This window comes from Dryas octopetala, chromosome 1, assembly GCF_963921425.1.
Source record: "Dryas octopetala chromosome 1, drDryOcto1.1, whole genome shotgun sequence".
NCBI classification, from domain to species: domain Eukaryota; kingdom Viridiplantae; phylum Streptophyta; class Magnoliopsida; order Rosales; family Rosaceae; genus Dryas; species Dryas octopetala.
In genome coordinates, this window is record NC_141366.1 from 741149 (window position 1) to 768926 (window position 27778).

The following is a 27778-nucleotide window of genomic DNA, read 5'->3' on the forward strand; positions in this document are numbered from 1 at the left end:
TTATTTTGCTGTCTCAACTTTGTTTCTGCAGTCTGATAAAGTTGGGGCCCAAACCAACCCCCCCCCCCTCTTAAAAAAGAAGAAGATTTGGAGAAGGATTATTTTTTGTTGAGTTCTTTTTTCTTCTGTTAAAGATAAATTTTTCCGTACATTCGAAAAATAAGGGGATAATTGCTATTTTCTCTATTTTCTTATTCTTTCTTAGGTTCATTATTGTTGGGTTGGGCCTTTATAAAAGTAGAGTCTTAGCAATAGTAGTTGGTGCTCCCCGATCCCAAAACGATGAATGAGGCCCAAAGCCTCCTCCACCTTTTCTAGTTGGCAAATAGGGGTGGGCATTTTAACCGTGCACCGCCAAAATCGGCCAAACCACATCGCCAAAAAATCGTAAAAAACCGCATTGACTAAAAAACGTCAACACCGCCAAAAAAACCGAACTGCACCGGTTCTCTCTGGTTCTGATTTCGATTCCACACCTTATTTAACCGCACTGCATAATTGCAAAAAATATATATTTTTTATATTTTTATACAAACATATATATACCATTTTATATATTTTTTATACATATTTATATCATTTTATATACTTTTTATACACTTTTTGTACACATTTTCATACACTTTAGACCCTAAACCCTAATAAAATATTAAAATTAATATTAACCTAGCTATATTTTAGGATTTAGACCCTAAAATATATTTTATATAACCCTATGATCTATTTTCTAGATATATAATATAATAATAAATTAATAATGTTTTAGTATATAATTTCAGTTATACCCATTACCCTATATAATAAAATTAGTATATTCTTTATATTCTATATAAAAAAGTATATTATTTATAGTTTATACTCTATATACTAAAATTTTTAATTGTTTATAGTTCTAGGGTATAATATATAGTTATATACTATATAAGTGTACAGGGTATATGCCATATAAGGTATAGGATTTAAAATTTATGGTATAAGGTTTATGATATGGTATAGGTCCTATAGGATATTAGGGTTTATGGTATAAGGATTTAAAACTTATGGTATAGGGTTTGGTTGCAACTCATCTCTCATTCTCTAAACCCTAAACCCTAAGGTTTAAAATTTTATATATTCTATATACTCTATATAGTCTAGTTACATAAACTAGTTTGCCTAACCAAACCCAATTGCTCAAACCCCAAAACATATGTTTTATATAAATTATAAAACATTAAAACATATGTAAATGTAATAAAAAGACGAAACCCCAACATGGCCAAACCCCAAAGCATATGTTTTATATAAATTATAAAACATTAAAAAATTTAAAACATATGTAAATGTAATAAAAAGACCAGAACCGCACCGCACTTTGAATGATCTGGTTTGGTTTGGTTTGGTTTGGTTTTTTTACTCCCTTCATAATTTTAAGCACCGAACCACACCGCACCTTAAATGATCTGGTTTGGTTTAGTTTGGTTTTTTTACTCTCTTCACAGTTTTAAGAACTGAACCGTGAATGTCCAGCGCGGCGCCCGGTTTTGGGGGAGAACGGGATAGAACCGCACCTCGCCCACCCCTATTGGCAAACTCGCCAATCTGATTGCCGAGAACTCCTTGACCTTGAGTTATGAGAACAATCCATGCCTTACAGCAGCCATGTAAAAAAAGAAGAAAAAACCCAAAAAAAAAAAAAAGAAGAAGAAGAAAAAACTCGAAAATATTGGAAACGCACACTCTAGCAGCCTAGCTTCTAAGGCTTCTCTGCATCCTGGCCATCCTCACTGCGATCATCAAATAGATCTTATCATGTACATTGCTTAGAAATTGGAAATATGCATATCTCCATGACCTGCTCAACACTAAAGGTCCACAAACTCCCCAAAATCCTATAATGAAACCAAGAGCCACGGAAAGATGAAACCAGTGAATTCCATTCCCATTGTGAATGTTGTTATTTGTATCACTACTATTCATCTGTTGGCACTCATTTGGAAGTGGGGCACCACAAAGTCCTGGGTTCCCCTCAAACGCAGTGGCACTGAAGCTTTGGAGCTGAGTGCCTGATGGTATTTGTCCTTGCAGATTGTTGTATGCAACAGTAAATGAAGACAAGAAATGAAGACTTGATAGTGACACTGGGATTCCGCCTGACAAATGATTTCTTGACAGGTCTAACCTCTCCAAGCTCGTGAGTTTCGATATTTGGTTTGGAATGTTGCCGGAGAAGTTGTTGACACTAAGATCCAACTCTTGAAGGAGTTGCAATTGGCCAATCTCAATTGGTATTTTGCCACTTAGACTGTTGTTCCTGAGGTATATTGCTCGGGGCATGTTGGACAGATACTTGTACTGTAAAGCAGTCACAGACGCATTCGTGCGTTGGGAGTAGATTGGCAATTCAAAATAACCATGGACTGTTTGTGTGTTATTTTTTTGTGATACCAAGGCTTGTAGTCTGCAAAGCTCTTTTGGAAATTCACCTGAAAGTGAGTTATTGTTGAGGCTTAAAATGAATAGACTTGGAAGAGTCCCCAACCAACCAGGTATTGATCCTGTGAGTCTATTAGAAGACAGATCCAGGGCTTCTAGTTTCTTCAGCTTCGACAGCCACGCAGGTATTTCACCTGTAAATTGGCACCCAGATAAACCGAAAACACGGAGATTTTGGAAGGAAGAATCAGTCATGCCATCACCATCTGGCATTTCTTCACCTTCAAAATTATGTGATAGGATGAGTACTGTGAGACTTTTGCAACCCATCAATATCTTCATTGCCCCAGTGACATTGGTCAGTCTGTTCTGAGCAAGCGAGAGGAATGCCAGGGATTTCAATGAAAGAATCTCAGGTTGTATTTGTCCCTCTAGATCATTTGAGCTCAGTCGAAGTGCTTTCAGGGACTTGCATGAGTAAAGGCTTACTGGCAAGATACCAGTGAAGTGATTACCCACAAGGTCAAGCTTACCAAGTTGAGTAAGTTGGGAGAAATTAAGCATGGAGATATCTCCTCCCAAATGGTTGAATCCCAGATTCACTTCTGTAAGTTTTGTGCAATTCATCAAAGATGGGGGAAGTGGATTCTTGTAGATTGTTGAAATGAAGAAGCATGATCTTCAGTTTGGAGAGCTTCCCAATATGGAAAGGAAGCGTGCCACTCAGCTTATTGAAGTAGAGCTCCAGGATTGTGAGGTTGGTAAGATTGACAATGTTGTCACTGATGGGTCCAAAAAGCTTATTGGAAGGTAATGAAATTTCTTCAAGTGCCAGAGCAGTGTAAATATCACTAGGAAGGGTCCCTGAGAGATTATTGAAACCGGCGCGAAAGACCTCCAATTTGGAGCACTTGTCTAGTCCAGGAGGAATATTGCCACTGAATCCATTGGAGGAGAAATCCAACAGTCTAACCGAAGAAGAAGAAAGACAGATAGAGGATGAGATTTGGCCTGTAAGGAGATTGTTGCTGACATTGAAACTGCTTAAATCCCAGGCATGCTGGAGGAATGAAGATGGAATTGTGCCTTTGAATCGATTGCTGGATAAATCCACTATTCGGATATAACTGGATGGTAGAGACATTGGTACTTCTCCAGACAAAAGGTTATAGCTCAAATCAAGGATTTCAAGGTGATTCAAGGACAACAACAGTTGAGTTTCTAGTGAACCATAAAGTGAATTGTGGGAGAGATTGAGGTGGGTGAGATTTGTGAGATTTCCAAGTGAGGTAAAAATGCCGCCTTTGAGCCCTTTGGAGGGCAACAGCAAATGGGTGACCCGACCAGCCATATCACAAGTGATGCCCTCCCATTGGCAACAGTCATTGGAAGACCAGTTTAAAGAAGAAGAAGGTATATTGAAAGAGGACCAAAGAGAGTCTTGATCCATTTTGTTGCATGGATGATTTGTAGAAATGACACTTGATGAGACAAAAAAGATGAAGAGGATGCTATATGGAGTTAGATGATTACGCTGCTCTACCATGGTTCTTGTTGGAAGTGCTATACCAAAATTGCATTGCTCAGGGATTTGTATTTATGCACTCCTTTGTCTGGAACAAAAGAGCTAGAAACAAAGCAAGAAGCAGCAATGTTTGAAAATCTTGTTCAAGAATCAGCATTATTACTCCAGACAAGGACTGGAAACTTCTTCTGTTCTTGGTTTGAATTATTCTCTACTGATTTTGACGACTTATCTAAAAAGTGACATTTGTCCCTCCTTTATTGGACCCGCCCATCATGGGTTGGTAGTATTCTCTTCTGAACTGTTGACATTTGAAGGTCTTACATTGACTTTGACAACGACTCCAAAGCACTTTCTTATCACTTGGACAAAATGTAAAAGCAATTTGACTAAAAAATGGAAAAATGGAAAACATCACTCATCAGTGATTTTGAAGCAAGTTATTTTAGGCTTGGATCATGCCTGGTAAGTTGTAACATTAAACTCCTCAGAATATAGATCCTAGAATCAGTTAGCTCATATGTTATCTGGTAAAAGTACAGTAAGTACTGCATGTCATAGGTTCAGGGTAGTTGAAATGAGTCTGTTGACTTTCTAGCATGACAGGTTTGGGAAAAAGAAATGAGTTAAGTAGATAATTAAATATTAGAGAGGACTTAAGATAATAATCAGGAGGTTTAATTTGAATTATGAAACAGTTGGATGAGATAGCGTGCAGAGGAATAGCAGTTCAATTCTACATGATAAAACAGCAAGCAACTGTTACAGTAGGACTTGATTCACTATTATATTTATTGTTTTTTAATTGGCTTGAACTTGAAATGCCAGCTATCTGTCTTTGAAATAAAATAAAATTAAGCTAATAATTAACAACAATGTTCTCTACCAATGTTTGAAACTTTACAGAACTTTGATTTTCCCAGCTTCCAAAGTTTTGTATAGTTATCCGATTCATTTACAGCATCTTGAGAAGGCATGAAGAGTCACATGCTACTTATGCATATGGTGATTTTCTGCATATTAGTTTCAAAGGTTGGTTTCGGAGACAATTTCACATTACGAATTTGTATATCATACGAATACTTTTTAACTATTAGATCGATGAATTTACCTTTTAATAATAGTTTTTTTAGTTTATTAATCACCGTTAGATATGTTTGTATGTCATACAATTTCTCGCTATAGACCAACTCCATGTATTGATCAACATTTTAATTCTGAAAGTTTTTACCATCATTGGGCCTTCTGCCCTCCTTCAACGGTGTCTGGCATCAACGCTGGCCATATATTGTTTCTGAAACTGAAAGTCATTACCAAACTTGACATCCAAAGCTGGAACCACCCATGTTCTTGAGTGCTTCGCTGGTTATTTTAAAAGACATGTACAGCTTTCTATTGTTGTATACAACCATTGTAACGCTCATGTAACTCTCAAGATAAAAATGCTTGTAAACAACCGCTGTAACGGTCCTCTTATATTTGGACACTCTTATAGTTGGACACAATATAAGATCAATAATGTATAAGATCAACTGATTAGCTTTGATTACCATTTTTTATTTCCTTCTCTCCTCTCTCTTCTAACAATTTTGTATTATGATTAATTGTCATTAAAGTTTAATAACGTGACAAGTTTAAATGGGTGGTTGTGCTATTCAGCAAGGTGAGATGGCAGAGAATCCACTCAAGTTTTTTTCCGGCTATTGTGAGAGGATTCGGTTGGAAAATCAGGCAATGATGTAACCTTTTGGTTCTTGAAGTACCACCGAAGATGGCGTACTCCATACCACATAGGATCATTCATTTGGTTTAAGCCAAAACAAAAAAGAAAAAAAACAACCAAAAGGCAAAAGCAGAAAACATGTCTATCCCAATCCTATGTCTAGTACAAAGTGCAAGGGCAAACCGGCAAGGCGATACTAGTTTTCTTATTTTCTCACTACTCATAAAACAGTAACCAACAACTTTGGTGACCCAAGTTTTTATCACTTCTCTTCGGTGTTGTCCAACCAACCTCGAACCCATCTCTCTCTTTTTCTCAAGAATTGCCATTTTTCTTATTTTACTTGAACCCCATTTACTTTCTTCCTCTCACCCTCTATCTCTGATGTCAAACTGTACGGTCGAGTCCTGCACAGTTGAGACCAGTGATGGAGTCAAGCTCCGCACAAGGGTCTTCAAACCAAGAGAAGAGATCAAAGAGGGCAACCTTGTGGTGGTTCTAGTGCACCCATACTCGGTTTTGGGTGGTTGTCAAGGCCTCTTGAGAGGTATAGCAGCTGGGTTGGCAGATAAGGGTTACAAAGCTGTGACCTTTGACATGAGAGGGGTTGGGAGGTCAACAGGGAAGGCTTCTCTTACTGGGTTTGCAGAAATCAAGGATGTCATTGCTGTGTGCAAATGGGTCTCTGACAATCTCTCTGCCCACAGGATTTTGCTGGTGGGTTCTTCTGCAGGTATAATATACTATTTTTGCATGTATATTATATATATATTGCTGCATCTTTCTTGGATTAAGCATGTTACCGTGAAAATAGAGGTCGTATTTTTATGTGGGTGGTCACTAAATTGCTTGTGTAATTGGTTTTGGTGGATGATTTTGTGGATCTGTGGATTGTGTATTAGAAGCGATCAGACTTTCGATTTGGGTAAAATTACATTAGTTTGTGGTAGTTTTACTAGATTTCTTCTTTGGTTGGCTTGGTGAATGATTTTCTGGATCTCTGAATTGTGTATTAGTTTGTAGCAGTGATCAGATTCTTCTTTAAATACAAATTAATTACTTTAAATAAAATATATTATTTTGTGGCTTTGATTTATTTTGGCAATGTTAGTGATCTCATATTTTGTGTAATATGCTGATCTTGAGTATTCCTAACTTTCGTGTGGCTGATCCAGCTGTCCTTTAACATCCAAAAGTTGGGATTTTGATGATATTCAAAGTGAAAATAGGTGTGATCCAGAGGGTTTTGTGCAACTATGATGATTTTCCTCTGTAAGTCACATATTAACTCTAGAATTATAAGTGGCATTTCTTGAGTTAGGAGGAAAATGGAATTCAGGTTGAGCATAACTGTAGCATAGAAAAGTATGGATTTTTCCATAAGTCTTAGCTCAAGTGGCATGGGATGGGTTGGGATGGAGGGTAGGTCTAAGGTTCAATCATCCTTCCTTGTAAGCAAAGAAAAAAGGCAATATAGAAAACTGTAGATCCTAAGAAAAAAAAACAAAAATTTCATGACTTAATCTGGATCTGGGTTTGGCTGGCTACCTCACAATTGACTGAGAAATGAACATTACAAGGATTGCTGCATAAGAATGCTTGCTACTGTGACAAACTGTATAAAAGAGAGGCTGAGTTTTGGCTCATGTTTTAAACATTTGACTCTTTAAAAGGATGCAGAACCTTTTCACTTACATAAACTTCTTGTTCCTGTGTTCTGAATTGCCATGGTTTTGGTTATTGATGTCTTTGAAAGTATTTGGTGCTCAAACTTTACCACTCTTGTGCTAAATAATGGCGCTTGATTTAGGATCTTTCTGGTATGGAGTGCATGTGGGGTGTTGTAGACATGGCTGGTCAAAAATAAGATGTTATTTGTACTTCAGATCAAAATGGCTGATATAGAGCTTAGTCCAACGTTGTCTGTTAAAGCATTTTACGAATCATTGGAGACATTTCTTTTTATTGGGCTGTGTTCAATAGCAGTTAACACTGTTACGGCAATGTTTTTTCCATTGGAAGGAAAGCATTAAGCAGTGCAGGGTGAAACAATTCTCTCATCTTTATAATATCCTCCTATGTTCTGGTGTAGGCGCCCCGATTGCAGGCTCTGCAGTAGATCAGATTGAACAAGTTGTGGGCTATGTGAGTCTGGGGTATCCATTTGGCATGCTTGCCTCAATCCTTTTCGGTAGACACCATAAAGCCGTCCTAGAATCGCCAAAACCAAAACTTTTTGTAATGGGGACCCGGGATGGGTTCACAAGCGTGAAGCAGCTGAAGAACAAGCTAAGTTCTGCAAAGGGGCGTGTTGAAACACACCTGATTGAAGGAGTAAGCCACTTCCAAATGGAAGGCCCTGCTTATGACGCACAGATGGTGAATCTTATCTTTGAATTTAGTGAATCATTGTAGATAATCAAACCATTTTATAGGGTTGTGCTCTGCCAGAATTGATCAGATTCTCCTGTTAGCTATGTGCTGTTGCATGTGCATGCTAACTTCTTATCGTGTGTAATTTGCAGGAGCTTAGTTGGTTTGCATGTTCTGTGCCATCAGTGTAAAATTAAGCAGCTGTCTCAGTAAATTTTGGCATTTTGCTGATGACCAAATATCACGACCAAACAATGAGAGAGAGAGAGAGAGGTGGCCTTCGAGAAAACAATCTTTACGTGGTCAAGTGTCATTCATTACCCCAAAAAACAAATAAAAGGAATATTACAAAGTTACATAAGCATTATCTCAGCTTAGGGTTAAACTATAATGAAACGAAACCTAAAGCTTCCACTAACCAATAAAAAGATAAGCAAAGGAATATCCACCTGTCTGGTCATAAAATTAGATTATGGTACAACACTACAAGCAAGAATACGACTGGGCATTACAAGCCCCCAAGTATCATATGTCATCGCCCTCAAAACGTTGATCGTCAGATGCAATTCTACCATCTCTTCCCATTTTATTACCATTTGAACCATCAACTGCCCGACCTTCGGTCATTTCGTCATACTGCCGTTTTCTCCATCCTCGTTCTTGGTCCATTGGTTGTCTTTGAGAGAATGTATGCTCATCTGTTTTGAAGTAAAAAAACAGGAATAAAAATGGTAGTGGTCATCAACAAAACTTAACAAGACCTTGTGCAGCTATGCTGCCTCCTAAATACATTCATTGCAATAATAGATAACCATCCACTGTAATTGGGTGATGAGATATAGGTAACATGGCAGCAAGATGGCGTAGTTCATGCATTCCACCTCACTAATGTGTAACATAATATGGGCGATTATATTTAACCTTCCTGATGTTAACATGGAAAAAGATTAGCAAAAGATAGGTAACTCAAAAGGGGCAATTTTTTGGGCACCCATGTTGGGGGGAAGGGGAGGGGGGGCTTAGTTACCCTAAACCCTAAACCCTTAGTTAAGAAGATTACAAATAAATTTGATTGAGAAGTTGTACACGGTAAGAACAAGTCAAATCTGACTAACAAAGACTAAAGAAGTAAAGATACAACACAAGGCAGTGGAGCTTTATTATGTATTATAGAACATGGGTTATATATAATTAGTTATTACCACTTTCACCGTCAGATGCATCTTCAAGCCTTGCAATTGCATCAACCAGTGCCTGTTCATGCTCCTGCATTTTAAAGAACCCATCACAATCCCAGCAATGAAAAACAAAATGCAAATGAAAGCATAAAAGATGCTTGGTTCTTACTTTGAGAACTTTCTTAGCTTTGTCAATCTCCATGGGGTCAGGATGGCTAGCTCCAAAAACCTTTTCCACCTGTAATTTCAAGCAAAGAGGGAAAAACAAGTGACCACCAGCTATTAGAGGAAAAGGGAAAAAACTTCATAATATTCCTTATACCTCTTTAATCAAAGAGTCTGTGTGAAGTATTTCAATATCGCTCATAGCCTTCCTACCAATGCCATTTTGCTGTGGAGGCAAAACCTTCTTGGACTGACCCTTTGCAGTCCCTCTACCTCTTCCTGCACCTGAAACTGCACCACCACGTGCCATGGACTTCTTAGTCCCTCGGCCAGGTCCAGGTCGACCACCTCTACGAGAAATCCCAGGATCATCACCTTCCCACCGAATATCTTCAGGAGATATCTATCATTAAAAGGTACAAAGTCAATTAGGAAGAAGGGTTTCGGAAATGAGCCTAGAAGGCAAACCACAAACAGAAACTAAAGGACCACAACCCCACTGCACTATTATTAGATTGTTAATCAAGTATTGGGTGCTTTTACAAGCCAAGTTGCCCAACACACCCCCCCCCCCCTCTCCTCCTCAAAACACAGACACGCACAAAACAATTGAGGATATCAAAAACTAGTTTGCTAGCCACGTAATCTAAATCAAGTCTCTTTATATGTCAACATTTCCACTCCAAAATTTTTAATATATTCCGCAAATAATGGGTTCTTGTGTCCAGCCACCTTATAAAGCTGCAGACAAAAGAAATGGCCACACATGGTTGTGACAGTGATGCAAAATTGATCATTCAAATCTTTCAAAATAGTAAATATCTAACTTCAATTTAGATGCAGCCATCAAAAATCTGTATTCATCTAATGTACCCATGTTGACACTACCTTTGGTAAACGAAAAGGGTTAAAGGCCTGAAGAAAACACTAGAATAAGCAGCAGTTTTACCTCTTTTAAATTGACCCATTCCCATGTCTCATCCACTGTATTGATATCATAAACCAAAGCATGTCGGCCCTGTCAACATTTGACAATTATAAGACTTAGTGAAAACTTCTGTTGGAGTACTGTGTGGTCGAAATTGCTAATTACTAGACTTGATCAAGTTTATATGAATTCAGTCAACACAAGAGCATACCTCAACATGGTTGTAATCAGTTATAACAGCCTCATAGAAGTGGTTGTCTTCAGGCCACCTTGTCCAAACTTTTCTTCCTATTAATGGATCATAAGTTGTTCCCTCAGCAGGCTCACTTGCCACAAAGCCACCTGAAGAACCTCGATTAGCGACTTGGGGCCTTCCGGAAACACTTGTAGAAGGGTACTGTGTGGACTTCATAGGGATGAAGCAGGCAACATACTCCGTTAAACAAAAACAGAGAATAACAAATCCAAGAACATTAATATCATACCACCATTTTCTTAATCCAAAGTTATTTCAACTTACTGATTTTGGCTTCTTGCTCCGGCCTCCTGGAGGAGGACCTCGTCTCAAGGCTGATGAGGAAGGTTGCATGGATGGAGGTAGTGCAGGAGATGGAGCACCAAGTGATAAAGAAGCTACAGACTGTGTTGTTTTCTGTTTCTTACGTGATGCTGAAACAGTTGGACTAGGTATGGGGTCATGAACAGGCTGAGCAGCAGTAAGTGTGCCAGGTTGAAGCCCACTGGTTTTTCTCCATTCCCTGACAGTATATATAACATTTCCCATAAAAAATGAAGAACCAACCAAAAGTAATACATAATTGCTGCTCAGAGAAACCTGTTACAAAATAATCAGACCTTATCCTCCGGATCATGTCATCAGCATTGACCCTGGACAAAAGTTCTCTGTGTTCCTCATCAGATACTCTCAGCTCCTTTCTAAGTTCCGTAATTAAACTTTCCTTATCCTGAAAATTATGTAAGATGACCAACTTTCAAACCTACTTAACATCATTTGCACTTGTGATTCAAATGAACAGGTGAAGAAAGAACAAAGAATAATAAGATCAAACAGCTACCCAGGTGATGGCATCAGATTGAGCTTTAAATGCCCGCAAGACTGAACAGTATGCTTCTTGCTCGATGTGGTGGATTTGGGTTTCCATGTCACTGTGCATCCTAGGTAATGGAGTAGAACCGACAGCTGCAGATCTTCCATTCCCAGAAGCTCGGCCTCCTCTTTGAAATCTATTTTGATGAGATGGCGGAAGGTCATCATCAGTTCCTGCAAAATGTTTCAGATTTTAGAAAACTATTATTCCAGTTTCAGGGACACGGCCCTTAAAATATTGTGAGAACTTTGCAATGGAAACATAAAATCCTTTATCATGTTTAAGGGATTTCTCCCCATCAATACTTTCAATTAAATTATTGCATGTAAAATACAATAGCAGGCCACTTCTTGTATCTGTGCCTCACACATCAGGCATAAAGTACCTGTATATATAAATAAAAATGCTAAGAATATGTTCATCCTGAAATGTATTGTAGACACTGGTATAGAATATAAAATACAGGTGAAACCAACAGTTTCTGTGAAATACTCATGCAGAGGAGGTGTTCTATAAGCATACACAGTCTACTAACCATAAAAAGCATTTATCTTTGTATTACTGGGTCCTCACCCACTGTTTAAAATGAATTTAGTCTAGTACCTTAGAACGGAAGGGAAGGGGGTAGCCCAATAAGGGATAAAGGGGGATTTCCTAAACGGGGGTCAATCTTCACAACATGATGGCACCAAATTTACATGTTGTGTAGAACTGGAAGCTATTAGATGGTGTTTTCATACCAAAAAAACAAACAAACAAAGCAGAAAACAAATCAAAATAACTCGGAAGCACAAGCTGGGTACACTAAATTACAATTAATTATCCATAAATCATTAACTTTTCTTCGAATTTCAATCATGGTCGACCAAAGAAGCTCAAAATTCAAGGCAATCCCATCAAAAACAGTAATTGAACAGCAAGAGAACAGCCAGAGCAGTTAAACCCAAATTCAATCACAGCGAACATAAATTCAAGAATATTCTGAGCTAAAAAAAACTCTAACAACCCACAAAATACACATTGGAATAACAAAAGATCATTAAGATTTACAAAAAGAAAATTCAACTTAGCTCACCACTGCTATCTGAGAGTTCGTAGTCCATCGCAGCCCCTCAAAACCAAAACTTCCACTAAAACCCTAGCAAACCCAGTTCCAATTCACTCGGACCCGCGGAAATTCGATCAATTTCGTCAAGAACTTGAACTGGTACCCACTGGTACCGTCGAAAACGGGTAAATTGCCGAATTCGGACGCAATTTCACGCACAGCGCGGTCCCATAAGCTCAAAGAAGTTGAATATGAGGTTCAAAGAGTGATGGAGAAGGCGATCGATTGGTGTAATTGATAGCGGATTGGGATTGGAATACTTGTTCTAATTTGGGGGCGTAGTTAGAAATTTGAAAAGTTTTGGGCTGAAAACAGTGGGGATTGGAGTGTGAAATTGAAGCAATTGGATTTGAGCAGAAGGATTGGACATTGGGGAGGGAGGGAGGGAAGTCGCGGACTTCAAACGAGTTCTTGTGGCGCCCTAATTTTTTCAGTTAATAATTCAGTTTGAGTTCCGTGTTCTTTTTTTCGGATCAAAAGTTCTGTGTTTCTTACTTTCTTCTTGGCAAAAAAAAAAAAAAAAAAAACAGTTTCGTGTTTCTTATTGGCTGATGGTTTTCTTGTTTTTTTATTTTTCTGACTAATTATAAATTTATAACTTACACCGCTTAAGTTTTGAATGATTCATAATAATGTGCATTTTATTTTTAAAATTTTTAAAAAATACTTAAAATTTAAATTTTGATACAATTTGACACTACTATTTGTCTAACTATTATACCAGATGTTAATGCTGACCTGTTAAATATGAGGTCCACATTTTGGCCAACTTGCAAAGTTAACCAACATCTCTTCTGAGCCTGTAACATTTAGGCAGGCTATAGGGCATATTGCTACCTCAGTTCATAAGTCCCAGAGTCGGGTAATTTGAAATTTGTACTTTTCGTATATAACATGTGTACAATATTTATATTTGTGGTTAGCTAAAACTTTGATATGTACGTGAGTTGTGACACATTATCATTTAATGTCTAATATAATCAGGTAAATAACAGAGTGAAATTGTATCAAAATTAAGTTTGGGTGCTAAATTAAAAAAATTGAAAGAATAAGGTGTGAGTTTTGAATTACTCTAAACTTCCGTGGTGTAAATAATAATTTATTTATTTTTATGTCAAGAAGTTATTTACGTTTTTTTGTTGTGAAGCTCATGGTTTTCATGTTAGAATGCGTTTTATATCATTTCTGCTCTCTTTATTTTTTGTTAGGCCGGATTTGGGCCATAAAATTGGGATCCAGGCCCCCTAAGATGGATCCGGTGATTGGGAGAGCGGGTCGGTCCATGGCCCAGTTGAGTTGAAACAGTGAAACCAGTAACATGCATAAAAAGAGCGCGAATCTGCTGCAATGCAATGCAAGTCACTGATTCAGAGTGAGTGTCGGACTAGAGGAGATAGAAATGGCAGTGGCGAGGAAGAAAGAGAGAATTATGGTAAAGATCGCAGACGCATTCGAACAACTGGCGGGCAGTCTACTTAACGCTCCGGCGCCGCGCGTGGAGGTTGCTCGCTTCGCCCAAGCCTGTCGTCTGGTTTCTCCTCTAATTCGACAATTAGGCATCGGCTTTAAGTTCGCTGACATGGAGTTCTCTGCTAAGGTATTCTCTACTTGATATGCATCTTACTTCTATTGCTCTTTTATCATCTATCTTTCTTTTCCACAATATTTGAGTATCTTGTTGTTGTGTGACTTGTGTCTTCCTATTAAACAAAATTTTCAATTTTTGGTGGATTGAGTTTGAGGGGTTCTCTTTATGGATCTTCTAAGTGTTTGTGTCTTCTTCTAGCAGAAAACTTATAATTTTTACTATACTTGGTTGCTCTTCGATGGAGGGTACGTGGATTCATGAGTGCTTTGGTTTCTTTGGGTTTCAGTTTTTATCTTTTATTATAAAATTTGATTGATTTACTATTATTATTTTTTCAATTTAATTGAAGGGTTGTTATTTATTTAATTCGTGCGGATGTGGGTGTCAGGTTAATGATCTTATAGAGGCAGCAAAGTCAGTTCATACACTAGAAGATTTGGTGAATCGTGACTTAGAACAGAATACTGCAATGATTTCTTCTAGTAATTCGAGAAACCTCATCAGAGTGAAGCGTTCAATTGACATGCTTAGGATAATGTTTGAGCAAATTCTGGCCAGAAGGTTTTATTTATCCAAAATCTCTTATCGAAATTCAAGCTTTGTTAATGTCTTTTCCGTTGTTTTGTAATGTAATTCATCTTTTGTGCTTTTCCTGGCAGGGGAAATTCTATCATGGTTCCAGTTAGCATATCATATGAACAGGTCTTTAGCCCTTTCCATGGATGGGCTATAAGGACAGCTGTTTCTGCTGCAATGTATACCCTTCCTACAAAGTCTCAGCTCTTGAAAAAGCTAAATGAAGATGGTAAGACCATACCAGTAGATAACTTGTTGTCATACTACCTCAATCGGGTTTTTAGATCATATTTGTTGATATTAGGCCAACGGTTTCACACACGACAGCTTCCATGTAGTTACAAGTTTTGTTCTAGCTACTATAGAGAAAAGTGAATGAAAAAAAAAAAACAAAAAATCTTAGGTTGAGACTCTGAGCATAGTTAACCTGATTTTACTGTGAATACTATATTAGTATATATGCCAAATCCTTGGTGGAAAGTTGGACCTGTGATATTTATCCTCAATGTGTATGCGTTTTCTATGTTCAAGGGTATCTGTGGCCTTGGTTATGACACTTCTGTTTGATATTCTATTTTGTCAGAGGCATCGGCGAAAGTTCAGATGCAAAGGTTCGTGACTGCATCGGCTCCTGTAATACAGTACATTGACAATCTATTCCATTCAAGGGAGTCAGGTGAAGAGGTGCTACGCTTGATTTGACTTCAGTCTTTCCCATGTAGCTTTTTCATGTCTTGATCATTTAGTAGCAGTGGAAGTCCATATATGCTAGTAACGTGTATTAGTTATATGTTTGCATGTAATCCCACGCATTTGTTAGCTGGATTCAAGTTGGAGTATCAGTGTGATACACCTTGTAAGAATTGTTATTATATTTGGTTATGATAATATGTCACCTTTAATATCAGTGAGCATCAGATTCAACTCATAGTTCCATCCAGATATTGCCTGCCATTCTTCACGCTTCCTACTGGTTGCTAGGGACTGTTGGTCAATTTTTTGAACTACATCTGGGCAGCTAAAGTTTGATGACTTTTTTTTTATGAGCTGCACTCATAGTTGGAAAGAAAACAAATGACCTTTAGGGTTTAGAAAGAGAACAGAAAATTTTGAGTTTAGGGAAAACTAGGTAGAAAGTGTTATGAAGACAGACCTAGTTACAGAAACAACCGTGAAGCATCTGAGATGACAGACTTTTGTTCTTGGGGTTTACAGAGGGCTCAATTCACCAATTCTTCCATAGCCTTCTTACAATTTCCAAGTCTTTAACATTAGTTATATTGAAAACAGTACCACAATCCTTAAGTAGTTCTTATGTAAATATTCTTAGATAACATGGTTCGGATCAAATAGGGAAGTTTTTGCTTCTAGTCTCATCCCAAGTGTCAATGATGTTAAGAAGACCAGATGAGTTTAATGGAAGTCATTTTTTCTAATGCATCTGCAATTGCTTCTTTGGTCGCATATGTACCAATTAGATCATATTCACCTTCAACCAGACAATTAGAGTTCCTAGGAGGCCTCCAATTCCATCATGAATGGCATTCTTCATTTTCTCAACCCTTAGCTACAGAATCTTAAATAACTAGCCAAAATGTTGCAGAAGAGGCCCCTTTTGATGCCAATTACAATGCCAGATAATGGTAGACAAACCATCAAGAATAGAATGCTTTAAAACAGAGGTCTTTTGCCAGAGCCTTGATGCACACATTTGTTTCAGTGCCACAACACAACAATGGGCACAAACAGAACCGCATGAATTTTTTGCTCCTAAAGTATTGTATCCACTATCATGCCAAAGCAAAGTGCATATATGCTCAATGCATGGCTTTGCTTTCTTTAGGAAGCCCAAATTTGTGAACCCAGAGAACGCGAATCTTATATAGGATTGACTTTTTGGGTTCTGACATGCCATGAAAAGATAGATGCCTAGGACAGCAGTCCAGTTCTAGATTCCAAGAGTAGTTTCACAAAAGAATAATTGAAGAATTATAGTGGGAGGCGTCTAGCTCAATTGGTAAGCAACTTTAGCATAAGATCCATAGTAAGAATTCAATTCTCACCTTCTCATTCCCCTAAATTAGTTTCTTTTTGAAGCATTATGGATTCTTTCATCCTTTGAGTAAGAAACCAAGAAACGAGCCCCAACTATTAAGCTTCACTTCCAAAGGACTCAAAGGCACCCAGAAAACAGATCAAAACTAAAATATAGAGAACTCTTTTCATCAGTACATATGGCTCTGACAAACGTGGCAGAGGCTTTCAAGGGTGTTGCTGTGAGTGTGAACTCCCCAAGCAAGCCATGCATCAAGCTCGGTCAATTTGTCCAAGCTTGCCGTCTCCTTTCTCCCCTCCTTTGCTCTCTGGGAGTATTCAAATTTGCAGAAAACGAATATTCTGCCAAGGTTATATATCTTATCACCTCAACTTAATTTTCTCTATGCTAGCTGTATCTTTCCATTTGGATTGCATGGCTCTTGAGACTTGGGGTTTTCAACTTATCATGTGTCGACACATATTCATGAAGGTTGGTGATCTAGCAGAGGCTGCAAATTCAATTGATACACTAGAAACTTTGCTGGATCGTGACATTCAGAACAACGTCCAAAGGGATTCCAATAGCCATTCAAGAAACCTCGTGAGAGTGAAGCGATCAGTTGACATGCTTAGGATAATGTTTGAGCAAATTCTTGCCACTGGGTATGTATAATTCTGGGCAATTCTTTCTCCATATCATTTTATCTCTCTACTGAAATTGTAAAAACATTGTCAAGTGTTTCATGCTCTCGCTATGGTAGTTGTTTTATGTTTCTCAAAGTTTAGATTCAAAGACCTATTTATGTCCTCAAATTGGAGGTGTTGCACATAGCTTAACCAGAACCAGTGGTAGAGCACTTAACTCATACCTGTCTTGCTCTGCCCTTCTTCACGCCTGATCCACCTTCTGAACAAAAAAAGAAAAAAAGAAAAATACTAGTCAAAACTCAGTGTAAATCATAGATGCTTTGATTCATGCACTTCCTTCTTAACACATCTACAATCATGCAAGTATTACTGTCAAAACTCAATCTACAAGAAAGGTCTTTGGCTTAGTTTGTTAGATTGTATGTGTTAGCTAGCTCAGTATATGTTGTTTGTCTGTTTTATAGTAGCTCGGGACATTTGGATTTCCAAGATACTTGGTAAAATGTGATTGCAATCATCTAGCACTTGCTAACAGTACCTAGTGTTCTATGGCAGGGGGAACTCCCTCATAGCTCCGGTTACTACAGCTTATAAGCAGGTTTTTGCTCCTTATCACGGATGGGCTATCCGAACTGGAGTCTATATTGCAATGGTCGCCCTTCCTACAAGGACACAACTCTTGAGGAATCTAAATGAAGATGGTACTGACAAACTACTAGTCAACTCATTACTGCATTATTTCAGTTACTAAAATATATCCTTTGCTCAATAGGTTGATCCATTTGCTTTATTAATTCGTTGGCGTACATTTCCCCAAATTGTTTAAAAAAAAAGAATGGAAAAGAGAAAAAGAGTTTAGCTAGTTTGCTTAGCTCATCATAAGAAAGTAACTAAAGCATGCCAACCTTGGATACTTTTGACTCTACTAATTCTTTTGGATCCAAGTTTTTCATGTTTGTACATATCTACAATGATGCATGATTGATGTATTATATGACATACTTCATTTTATGTGGTATTTCAGAGGCCTCAGCAAGGGTTCAAATGCAAAACTTTGTCCGTGCATCAACTTCTGTGATACAATACATTAATCAGCTGTTCCATTTAAAGAAATCGGGAGATGAATTGCTTCGAATGATCTGATATTCTGATATATTACCAGAATAATATGGCATTGTTCTGATATCCTATAAAAAAATTATTTGCTTTGGATGATCTGATATTCTGATTATATATATATAATGTGTGGTCTAGATTCACAGTCAAGCAAAATAACATTACGCTATATATAATATGTAACCTTTGAATTCAACTCTCAGAGTTCTCATGAATGATAAATTTGAAGTATTTTTATTAAGCATTGAACTAAAATGGAGAAACTATTAACACGTTAACTTGATCCAAACCTCCTGCAGTTCATAGGAATTACATATAACATATCATACAGAAAACTTATAAAGCGGCCATACAGAGTCTCTGGGATATATCGATTCCCCTCCAGTCAATCCATATACTAGAATCAGAAGTAGGAAGCTGCACACCACAAATAATGTGATGCTCCTAACCTGAAGCTTCTGATTGAAAAAGAGGCAGTCACTCCACCGAGACAGAGCAAAAGCCCTGTTTCAAAGGCAACCTGCTAAGCCATGTCTTCTTCGGCTGAATGTGACTAACTAAACAACGGCACAAACTTAGAAGATTCATCTGAAGCAAAACTAGCTGCATAAAAAAAATGAAATTACTTGTTTAAAAAAGACGAAGAAGGATGATATAGTAGGTGTGTTTTTGTTAGATGGTAGTCTTGGTAGATTCCTTTACGGGTTGAACCAATCCCCCAAAGGGTCAATGTTCTTAGGCCAAGATGCCAGAAAATAAGTTAATAAGTTCTTTTTTCTTATGAGACAAAAAAAAATTTGATATAAAGGGTATTTGATGCTCATCTTGTGGAACTAAAAATCACAAGGCATCATCACTGATGCATAACTTGTTTCATGAAGCCAAAAGGACAGTGGCATCAAATTCGCTTTCACTGTGTTCTCCACTCATGTTCCTAAAGCTTGCCAAAGTAGGTAGGAGGAGGAACAAATACCTTTCCGTACAAACAGAGCAAATTCTATAATCTCGACCCAAGCAAAGCCTTCATCTATCTTTTCTATTATCAGACAGACGGAGCAAAGCCTAAACCAAGCTCACTGGCATTCTTCCAAGGCACAATAATTCTCCAAGTCTGTTACAGCTGAAGCTAAGGAAGAAGCTCCAAGGTTAGTCACCTAAACCAATTTTGTTTTTCTCAGTTTATGAAGGTATTTTATAATCTAAATCTTACAGCATTCTTCTCTTTTTTAATTTATGTTTTACTTGTATTTTTGTGTTTGAATAAAAAATAAAAGATGGCTATGGAAATTGTTGAGTTCGTAATGGGTATTGGTGAGAAGTTATGGACTCCAGTGGGGCGTGAGTTGGGTTACATGTTTCACTACAAAAGAAAAATACAATCTCTTAAGGTTCAAGTTGAAAGACTGGAGGCAATACAGAATGATTATAAGCGATCCGTGGAAGGGGCTCTAATGAATGGAGAAGAAGTTAAGTCTGAGGTTCAGGTATGGCTAAAGGATGCTGAAAAGGCCATAACCGATGCGAGAAAACTGAATGAAAAAGCTGAAGCAAGTAAACAGTGTCTTTGTGAGTGGTGTCCAAATTTGATATGCCGTTATAGGTTCGGCAAGAAAGCAGTGAAGGAGACACTAGAGATAAACCAGCTGAAAGAAGAGAGAAGGTTTGAAACAGTTACAATTCATGTTCGCCGACCCATTGGGATTGAGTCCACCATGTTGACAGAAGATTTTGAAGCATTTGAATCAACAAGACAAAGCATGGATCTGGTCATGAAGGCACTGAAAGATGATAAGGTCACCATCATTGGGGTCTACGGAATGGGGGGCATAGGTAAAACAAGCATGGTAAAACATGTTGGTGTACAAGCCCATAAAGAGAAGCTCTTTGATCATGTGATTATGGCTGTGGTATCCCAAAACCCGAGCGTGTTGAGAATTCAAGACCAACTTGCAGATTTGCTGGCCCTGAAATTGCAAGAGGACACAGAAATTGGAAGAGCAGGTAGATTGAAGGAGAGGATAATGAGAGGAAACAAGATCCTTATAATCTTGGACGACATTTGGAAGACAATAAATTTGTCTAGCATAGGAATTCCTGGACACATCGAGCTTCAAGGATGCAAATCCAAAGTCCTACTCACCACTAGGATCTCAAATGTCTGTCATACCATGAAGAGCCAAGCCAAGATCCCTCTCAATATCCTCTCAGAAGAAGATTCTTGGACCTTGTTTATGAAAAGAGCAGGAAGGTCCTTTGAATCAACCAATTTCAATGATGTAGCGAGGAAGGTAGCTAAGGAATGTGGTGGTCTCCCAATTGCTTTGATAGCTGTTGCAAAAGCACTTGGAGATAAGGACCTCGAAGAATGGAAAGAAGCAGCTCGACGACTAGAGATGTCCCAAACTTCCAACCTTGAAGATGAGGGAGATGTGTTCAAATGTATAAAATTAAGCTATGATTACTTGAAAGGCAAGGATGCCAAGTCGTGCTTCTTACTTTGTTGTCTATTCCCAGAAGACTGTGATATCCAAATAGAAGACTTGTTAAAGTACGGGATCGGGAAAGGATTGTTTCGAGATGCCTGCACAATGCAAGAAGCTAGAGGCACAGCACATTCAGTGGCCAAGTATCTTAAAGCTTCTAGCTTGCTTTTGCATAGTGAACAGGATGGATGTGTAAGGATGCATGATGTCATCCGAGATATGGCCATATCAATTGCATTATCTGAAGACGGGCATGGGTTCTTTGTAAAAGCTGGTTGTGAATTAAAGAATTGGCCAACGAATACACTTGAAGGCTACTCTGCAATCTCCCTAATGGGGAATGAAATTCGCAAGCTTCCCGAAGAGTTGGTATGTCCAAAACTTGAGATTTTACTCTTACAATTAAATACTGATATAGAGGAGATTCCAGAAGTTTTTTTTCAAAGCCCAAATGCGTTAATGGTGTTAGACCTAAGCAGTACTAGTATTTCATCACTACCCCCATCATTCAATCTCCTAACCAACCTCCAAACGTTGTCTCTAGATCGTTGTCAGTCAATAATGGATGTATCCATACTCGGAGAACTGAAGAAACTTGAGATTCTTAGTATGAGAGAATCTGCTCTTGAGGAATTGCCAGAGGAAATAGGACATTTGACCAATCTAAGGATGTTGGACTTCACTATGAGTAACAATATTGCGACAATTCCATCCAAGGTGATATCAAGGTTGTCTAGGTTAGAAGAACTATACATGCAAGGTAGTTTTGGGGACTGGGGGCATAAAGTTGAAAGAGAAGAAGAAAAAACTAATGTGGGCTTTGATGAGTTAACTTGCTTGTCAAACTTAAACATTTTGAAGGTTGACATATCTGATGCAGAATGCATACCTAAAAATATTGGGTTCCATCCAAATTGGGTAAAATTTGACATATGTATCAGCAAAAAACTGTTCACCAGGTTCATGAATATGCATATATCAAAGCTTACTTCTGCACATTCAAGAGCATTGGTCCTCGACCGAGAAATCAATGCCTTGCCGGATTGGTTTATCAGCGTGGTGACGGAGAGAGTAGAGAAACTAATCTACATAGAGTGTGGGGAATTAAATAACATTCTTGTGGAATATGAACATGGGAAATTACATGAACTGAAGTTTATCCTTGTCCAAGAGTGCTATCAGATAGTAGCTTTGATGAACACATTAACATGGGCTTCGAATAAACCTGTTTTCGAGAAGTTGGAAGAGTTACGTGTTGCCCACCTACATTGCATGAAGGGGTTATGTGTTGGTGAATTACCACATGGGTCTCTAGGCAATCTCAAGTTGTTGCAGGTGGAACAATGTGATGGTTTCGTGAATCCACTTCTTCCATCAAATTTGTTGCAGAGACTACAAAATCTGGAAGTACTTGCTGTAAGTCTGACTCATATGGAATATGTGTTTGAGCCTGAAGGGCTTAACCAAGAACAAATTGTCTTGAGAAAATTGAGAGAGATGAAATTGGACAATCTACCAGATCTAACCAACATATGGAATGGTCCTGCTCAGCATGCAATCTTCCATAATCTTAAAACTATGATAGTTTCCAAGTGCAAGAAATTGAAAAATCTCTTCACATCGGACGTAGCTCAATGTCTTTTGCAATTGGAAGATCTTTGGGTAGAGGATTGCCATAGCTTGGACAAAATTATTGGGCCAAGCGAGGGAACAATGAATAGCAAGACCACTTTTCCACAATTGAAGAACTTAGCATTGCAATGTCTTCCACAGATCACAAACTTCTACCCTGAAAATGCTAGTTTTGAGTGCCCTGCATTGGAACACTTGCATGTGCATGACTGCCCCCAGTTTTCAACCTCTACTCCTGACTTCCAGAGCAAGATGCAAGTCCAAATAAATAATGAACAACATTTGCTCTTTATGAGGAAAAGGTATGTCTGTATCATAAACTTCATTTGTCTTTTTCTTTTTATTCTGTATTGTCACTTCATTTGATACAAAAAAAGATCAAATATACACAGTAGCATGATGTCTGCATCTAAGTGAATTCGTTATGCATTACTACTCTAATAAATACACATTACACATATAAAAAGGTTATGAGTGGAAGAAAATTTGAAAAAGGGGTTCTTGTGATACATTTACACATATTCAATCTTTTATTCTGAAGCTTGAGTAGTTATTCTTATATTGTATTTTAGTTTTTGCTTAAATTTCTGCCATACATTATTTCCAATTTGAAAACTGTATTGTTAACATTACAAAGGCACTTAAATTGGTTTTGAGAGCAAAAACTAAAGCAATTTGCTGACTTGTAACTACCTCCGTTATATATTGCAAATTGACTAAAAGGTTGTCGGGGCTGAGGAATTCCTAGAAGAAGCTGGTGTGAAGAGAAGAAGCAAAAGAAGAGTTGCAATGGTCCCAGAAGAAGATTCCTCAGTTGGCTTTTAAGTGTGTAAATATATATACATATATACATATATATATATGTATGCTATGTGGAAATAAAAGGTATTCTCTGTACCAAAAAGAAAGAAGGAAAGGAAGAAAATCTTCACAAGACTGTTTCTATATGTATCTATGTGGTTTTTGGTTTGTTTGTGTTTGGATCATGCATGCATTTACCTCCAATGTTGATTTTGGAAATTGCATGTACGAACTTTTATTATTTTAATGACAATAATCTTCAAGTGCAGATTAGTGTCATCTGGTTCTTTTAGAAGAGTTTCTCTTTATTTATTTTTGTTTCCCTTTCAAAATTTCCCGTTTATAAATCAAGGAAAATGATAAATGCACTAAAAAACTAATGCTCTCACACAAAGAGTGCAAATAATCATTTTTAGAGTGCAAATAGCGGCTCCCTAAATCAAAACCAAGTAACATATGCATGCAATACAAATACATATACATTTGACAACCGAATAATCACATATTATATATCTTTGAATAACCAAAAAGTTGAAGCCCAAGTTGTGAGAAAAAGTAGGATAATGAATAGGATTACGATGCATAAGGTTTGATCTTCCAATATTAACAACTAAAGAGAAACCAAGTTGTTTTTTTCTTAAAACTTACAAAAAAAAAAAAAAAGATGGTCTCGTATTAATGGACCGGTCACTGACTCACTGGTGTATTTTTGGGGCCTCGTCGTTCTCTCCACTTTGTTTTAAAAGGATGGTTAACTGTAGTGAGCAAATGAGGAGCTCATTTAGAATTTTTCTTAATTTATATATCAAACCCAGATTAAAATTGAACTAATTTCAAATAACAAAACGGACATTTACTGATTAGACGGTCCATCTAGTTGCTTGTTCACTTCTCTCCCCGGCCCGATTTCACCTTTCCCTCCAAGTACCAAGCTTTGTAAATATATATTGAGCATTTGCCGAGCCTCTACTTTGGACCATTTTAGAGAAAAAGTTTCCTTCATTTGACAGCAGGTGCTCTGGAGTATCTTATTATGGGACCTGGGAAACACATAATTTTTGCTATCAACACAGGAATGAATTGAAATCACATGCAGATCCCCAAGATTCACATTTGCACTGCACTACGGATCGTTGGATCCCCAAGAGAAAAGTTCATAATCTCTTCATTCCTCCTAGGACATCAACAGAAAAGGAAATAGTGAGCTTGAACAACTCTGAATTGAAGCATACCCTACCAGCGTCCAGCAGAAGGATTTGCAAAAATGAGCATTGTACATGATCTAAATTATTCACGAATAGTTAGCATCAATTCTGACATCAACAGCTGCAGTTGCTTTATCAAGAACAAGTATTTTTTATCTCCGCTCAAGCAAGAATTAATAGTGCTGCTGTTCAACACTAAAATTTTTCCCCGCCTCCGAGACCTTGACATATCACAAGGAAGGTTACGTTAGAGAATATATAGTGTAATTAGGGTATCAATGAGGCAGTCCAAACCAAACGGACTGCTGAATATATGACTTCAATTATTACCCCTGAATGGCCTATCAATGAGGAAGAGCCTATTCACATTCATACCCAAATCAATAGACATCAAGTAAAGCAAAGTTGACCTGTACCTCAGCATCTAACCCTAATGAATTCCTAGCTCCTGATGGCATCCTTCAAATGTGCCCTCTTTAAAGCTTCCCAGACATCAGCATCATTATGTTCTTCAAAAACACACAACACAAACTTAAGAAATGCAGTTTTGTTTACATGAATCCAAGAAGGAAGTTATTGTCAATCTGCACAATTTAGGCCATTCATGCACTGCACATGGCGGGGCCATGCATTCAGTGCATGGAAAATTGGGATTGGATGATTGTATCTGAAGCAACTGCACATAACATTCCTCATCCAGGAACTACATGAGGTTTCCCTCGTCATCCTTCAGTCAGTAGATTTTGGATCTATCGCTTATCTGTTGCAAAAAATGCTATAGTACTTAAATTGGTCGCCCATCTCTTTTAACTGCATGAGACTTTATAATGCATTTTTCTAGCATCCAAACAATGAGGAAGATTTGACATCTTTTAACTGCAAAGTAAATTTTTCTGATTTCTTGATTATCATAAAATTTCTCTGTTTCTTATTCTTTACAATACTTTATACAGAAGGCAACATTCTCAGGCATTTCCTTTAAAAAGGTTCAGAAAAAGATAAATATGGAAGCGAAGTCCATTGCATCATAGAAATTCATTGATACTCAATCCCATTAAAGACCAACATATATGACAAAAAAAACACATCAAACATGATCACCAAAAATGCATGTGCATATGATGCAAGAGTATCTAGGACTTCTAAGCAGTTGGATCAGTCCACTAATTGTTTTTAGCCCAGAAACTATTGAATGAAAATCAAACCTGAGAGCTCAGGCTCTTGTACCCGGAGATCTATGATTTAGTGTTCCTACAATAATTCCTCCTTACTGTAATTATTTGTGAAATTACTGGATCTTGACTACTGCATCACCACATCTTAATCAAAGAAAAGGATAAACAACAAAATCAACTAAATCCCAACTAAAAAAATGACTAGAATTGATTGTACCTGAAAAAAAACTGCCGACTGTGGTATAATACCAAGAACTTTCCGTAGATCTGTTAGTCCAAACTTAGCGATATCGCACAAATCATCAATCAAATTTCTCCCTCTTTCTAATTCAGCAATCCAAACTAAAGCATTCAGCAAGATGGACTTCCCTGGCCCACAGTCCTTCCAACAATTCTGTACTTGGCACTTGGAGAAATAGCAAAAGACAACTCATGCAAAAGTGGAGCTAGTTCTGGTCTATAACATAGAACAACATCCTCAAACTTGATGGATCCAGATGAAGGCCATCCTGGAGGGGGCCAGTTGCTTTCAATTATAGCTGGAGCCTCTGAAGGCAAACCTATATATGTACCAAACCAATCAACAGCATTTAAGCTATTCTCAGCCAGGCTTGCAAGTCTCAGCACACCAGTCATTAAAGTTGTAATATTAAGTGCATAACTAAGAAGGAGACCCATAGAGGATGTGCTGGTTCTCTGCCCTTCCATTCTGGATAACAGCAAAGGTAGTAGACCATATTATGAGGCCTCCCAATGTTTCCAAACGGATTTCAAGCTAGCGGCTTCCACTCGTGTTCACCAGTGTGAATCTGATAGTGTTGTCCACAGAATTTCCATTAATGTCTGTCATCCAATCATAAACTTGATAAGTACAAATAGTTGATATACCATTCAGTGCTTCTCCAAATTGTGCATAAACAGGGGATCTGCATATGGATTCCCGGCCAGTACATTACTTCACGGGCCATGCTCTACTCCAAGAGGGACAAAATAGAGGATATGAGGAAAATAGAAAGTTCAAGTCCCAAAAGTAAGTCAAAAATGAAATCAGTGGATGATTTCACATACCTGATAGCATATAAAGGCTACATAAACCAAAACCAAAAGGGGCATAATGGGCCACAAGGACATAGTGCTCACAATCCCAATCAAGATGAAAGTTGAAAGGGGCTGAGGCACTTGTCCCAGAAACATATTCACTTATGGAGTAACATTCCATCTCCAAGAGTTTTCCAGAGTCCCCAATACCTGAAACCAAGAAATGTAATAGGAATATCATCACAATATACATGTGGCAAAAGTACTTCAAGACTTTTAGTCAACTAGACTGATGCCATAATTTGATAATGGTAGTATGTCCAAGACTGTGATGTTATATAGTTAACCTGTGATGTTTATATGGCAAGGCCAATAGGAAATAGCTAGGTCTCTCACAACACCATTAGTTCCTCAACAGACTCCACCTTAAATGGGACAAAAGGCATTTAAATAGTAAGTGCATACCACCGGAAAAGATGAGCAATGAAATCCAGACTCGTGTACTTGGTTTAAAAGAAGTTTGAGAAAGAGGATATAGAAATGATTAACCTTATCCAACAAACAAGCTGTTGTTTCAGGAGGGAACATTTGATAACCAATGAATACAGTTTACAGACCTGAAGGGGGGAGGAGTGAAATCAATATCAATTGGATCCTTATCAAGCCCATTTGAATGGTACTTATCTTAATTTCATCACAGCACCTCCCTTATCTCTGTTTTAAGACACTAAAGTTCTCGACAGAGAGAAAGAGTTAAGAGTTAGAGAGAGAGAGAGAGAGAGAGAGAGAGAGAGAGAGAAATAAAGTGGCTAATTAAATTGACCAATAATTTCGATCAGCTATTCGGCCGTCGTCGAGTGGCACGGAGAAGGCGTGGTCAGGATTAGGGTTTAAGGCGGAATGCGACTGGGCAAGGCGGTGCTGGAGTGGGGGCATCCTACAGGGAATGGGAATG

At 37.9% G+C, this 27778-nt stretch overlaps 5 protein-coding genes and 2 pseudogenes across 6 annotated transcripts; 4 read left to right on the plus strand and 3 right to left on the minus strand.

Moving 5' to 3' along the window:
* Positions 1-1728: 1728 nt before the first annotated feature.
* On the minus strand, positions 1729-3961 carry LOC147296056 (tyrosine-sulfated glycopeptide receptor 1-like; annotated as a pseudogene).
* Positions 3962-5800: 1839 nt separating this feature from the next.
* LOC147296057 (alpha/beta-Hydrolases superfamily protein) lies at positions 5801-8239 on the plus strand. Its single transcript, XM_086236243.1, has 2 exons — positions 5801-6396; positions 7756-8239. The coding sequence occupies exons 1-2, from the start codon at positions 6048-6050 to the stop codon at positions 8076-8078; spliced, it is 672 nt and encodes a 223-aa protein (XP_086092369.1). The 5' UTR covers positions 5801-6047; the 3' UTR covers positions 8079-8239.
* A 76-nt stretch (positions 8240-8315) lies between these two features.
* EML3 (Emsy N Terminus (ENT)/ plant Tudor-like domains-containing protein) lies at positions 8316-12970 on the minus strand. The gene is made up of 10 exons (XM_086236231.1): positions 12492-12970; positions 11384-11589; positions 11163-11272; positions 10828-11065; positions 10519-10713; positions 10329-10397; positions 9537-9782; positions 9384-9452; positions 9239-9302; positions 8316-8734 (listed from the first exon to the last, which is right to left on the minus strand). Exons 1-10 carry the CDS (start codon positions 12517-12519, stop codon positions 8562-8564), a joined length of 1398 nt encoding a protein of 465 aa, XP_086092357.1. The 5' UTR covers positions 12520-12970; the 3' UTR covers positions 8316-8561.
* Positions 12971-13908: 938 nt separating this feature from the next.
* Positions 13909-15606, plus strand: LOC147296059 (accelerated cell death 11-like). The gene is made up of 4 exons (XM_086229635.1): positions 13909-14121; positions 14501-14673; positions 14772-14917; positions 15272-15606. The coding sequence occupies exons 1-4, from the start codon at positions 13924-13926 to the stop codon at positions 15388-15390; spliced, it is 636 nt and encodes a 211-aa protein (XP_086085761.1). The 5' UTR covers positions 13909-13923; the 3' UTR covers positions 15391-15606.
* A 1118-nt stretch (positions 15607-16724) lies between these two features.
* Positions 16725-18678, plus strand: LOC147296060 (accelerated cell death 11-like). Its single transcript, XM_086252263.1, has 4 exons — positions 16725-17093; positions 17216-17388; positions 17929-18074; positions 18398-18678. Exons 1-4 carry the CDS (start codon positions 16923-16925, stop codon positions 18514-18516), a joined length of 609 nt encoding a protein of 202 aa, XP_086108389.1. The 5' UTR covers positions 16725-16922; the 3' UTR covers positions 18517-18678.
* Positions 18679-19493: 815 nt separating this feature from the next.
* LOC147296061 (putative disease resistance protein At4g27220) lies at positions 19494-23557 on the plus strand. Its single transcript, XM_086252248.1, has 3 exons — positions 19494-19634; positions 19764-22906; positions 23328-23557. Exons 2-3 carry the CDS (start codon positions 19764-19766, stop codon positions 23350-23352), a joined length of 3168 nt encoding a protein of 1055 aa, XP_086108374.1. The 5' UTR covers positions 19494-19634; the 3' UTR covers positions 23353-23557.
* Positions 23558-24130: 573 nt separating this feature from the next.
* Positions 24131-26559, minus strand: LOC147296062 (ABC transporter C family member 2-like; annotated as a pseudogene). The gene is made up of 3 exons (XR_015119962.1): positions 25988-26559; positions 25027-25141; positions 24131-24831 (listed from the first exon to the last, which is right to left on the minus strand). The product of XR_015119962.1 is annotated as an ABC transporter C family member 2-like (transcript).
* Positions 26560-27778: the final 1219 nt, after the last annotated feature.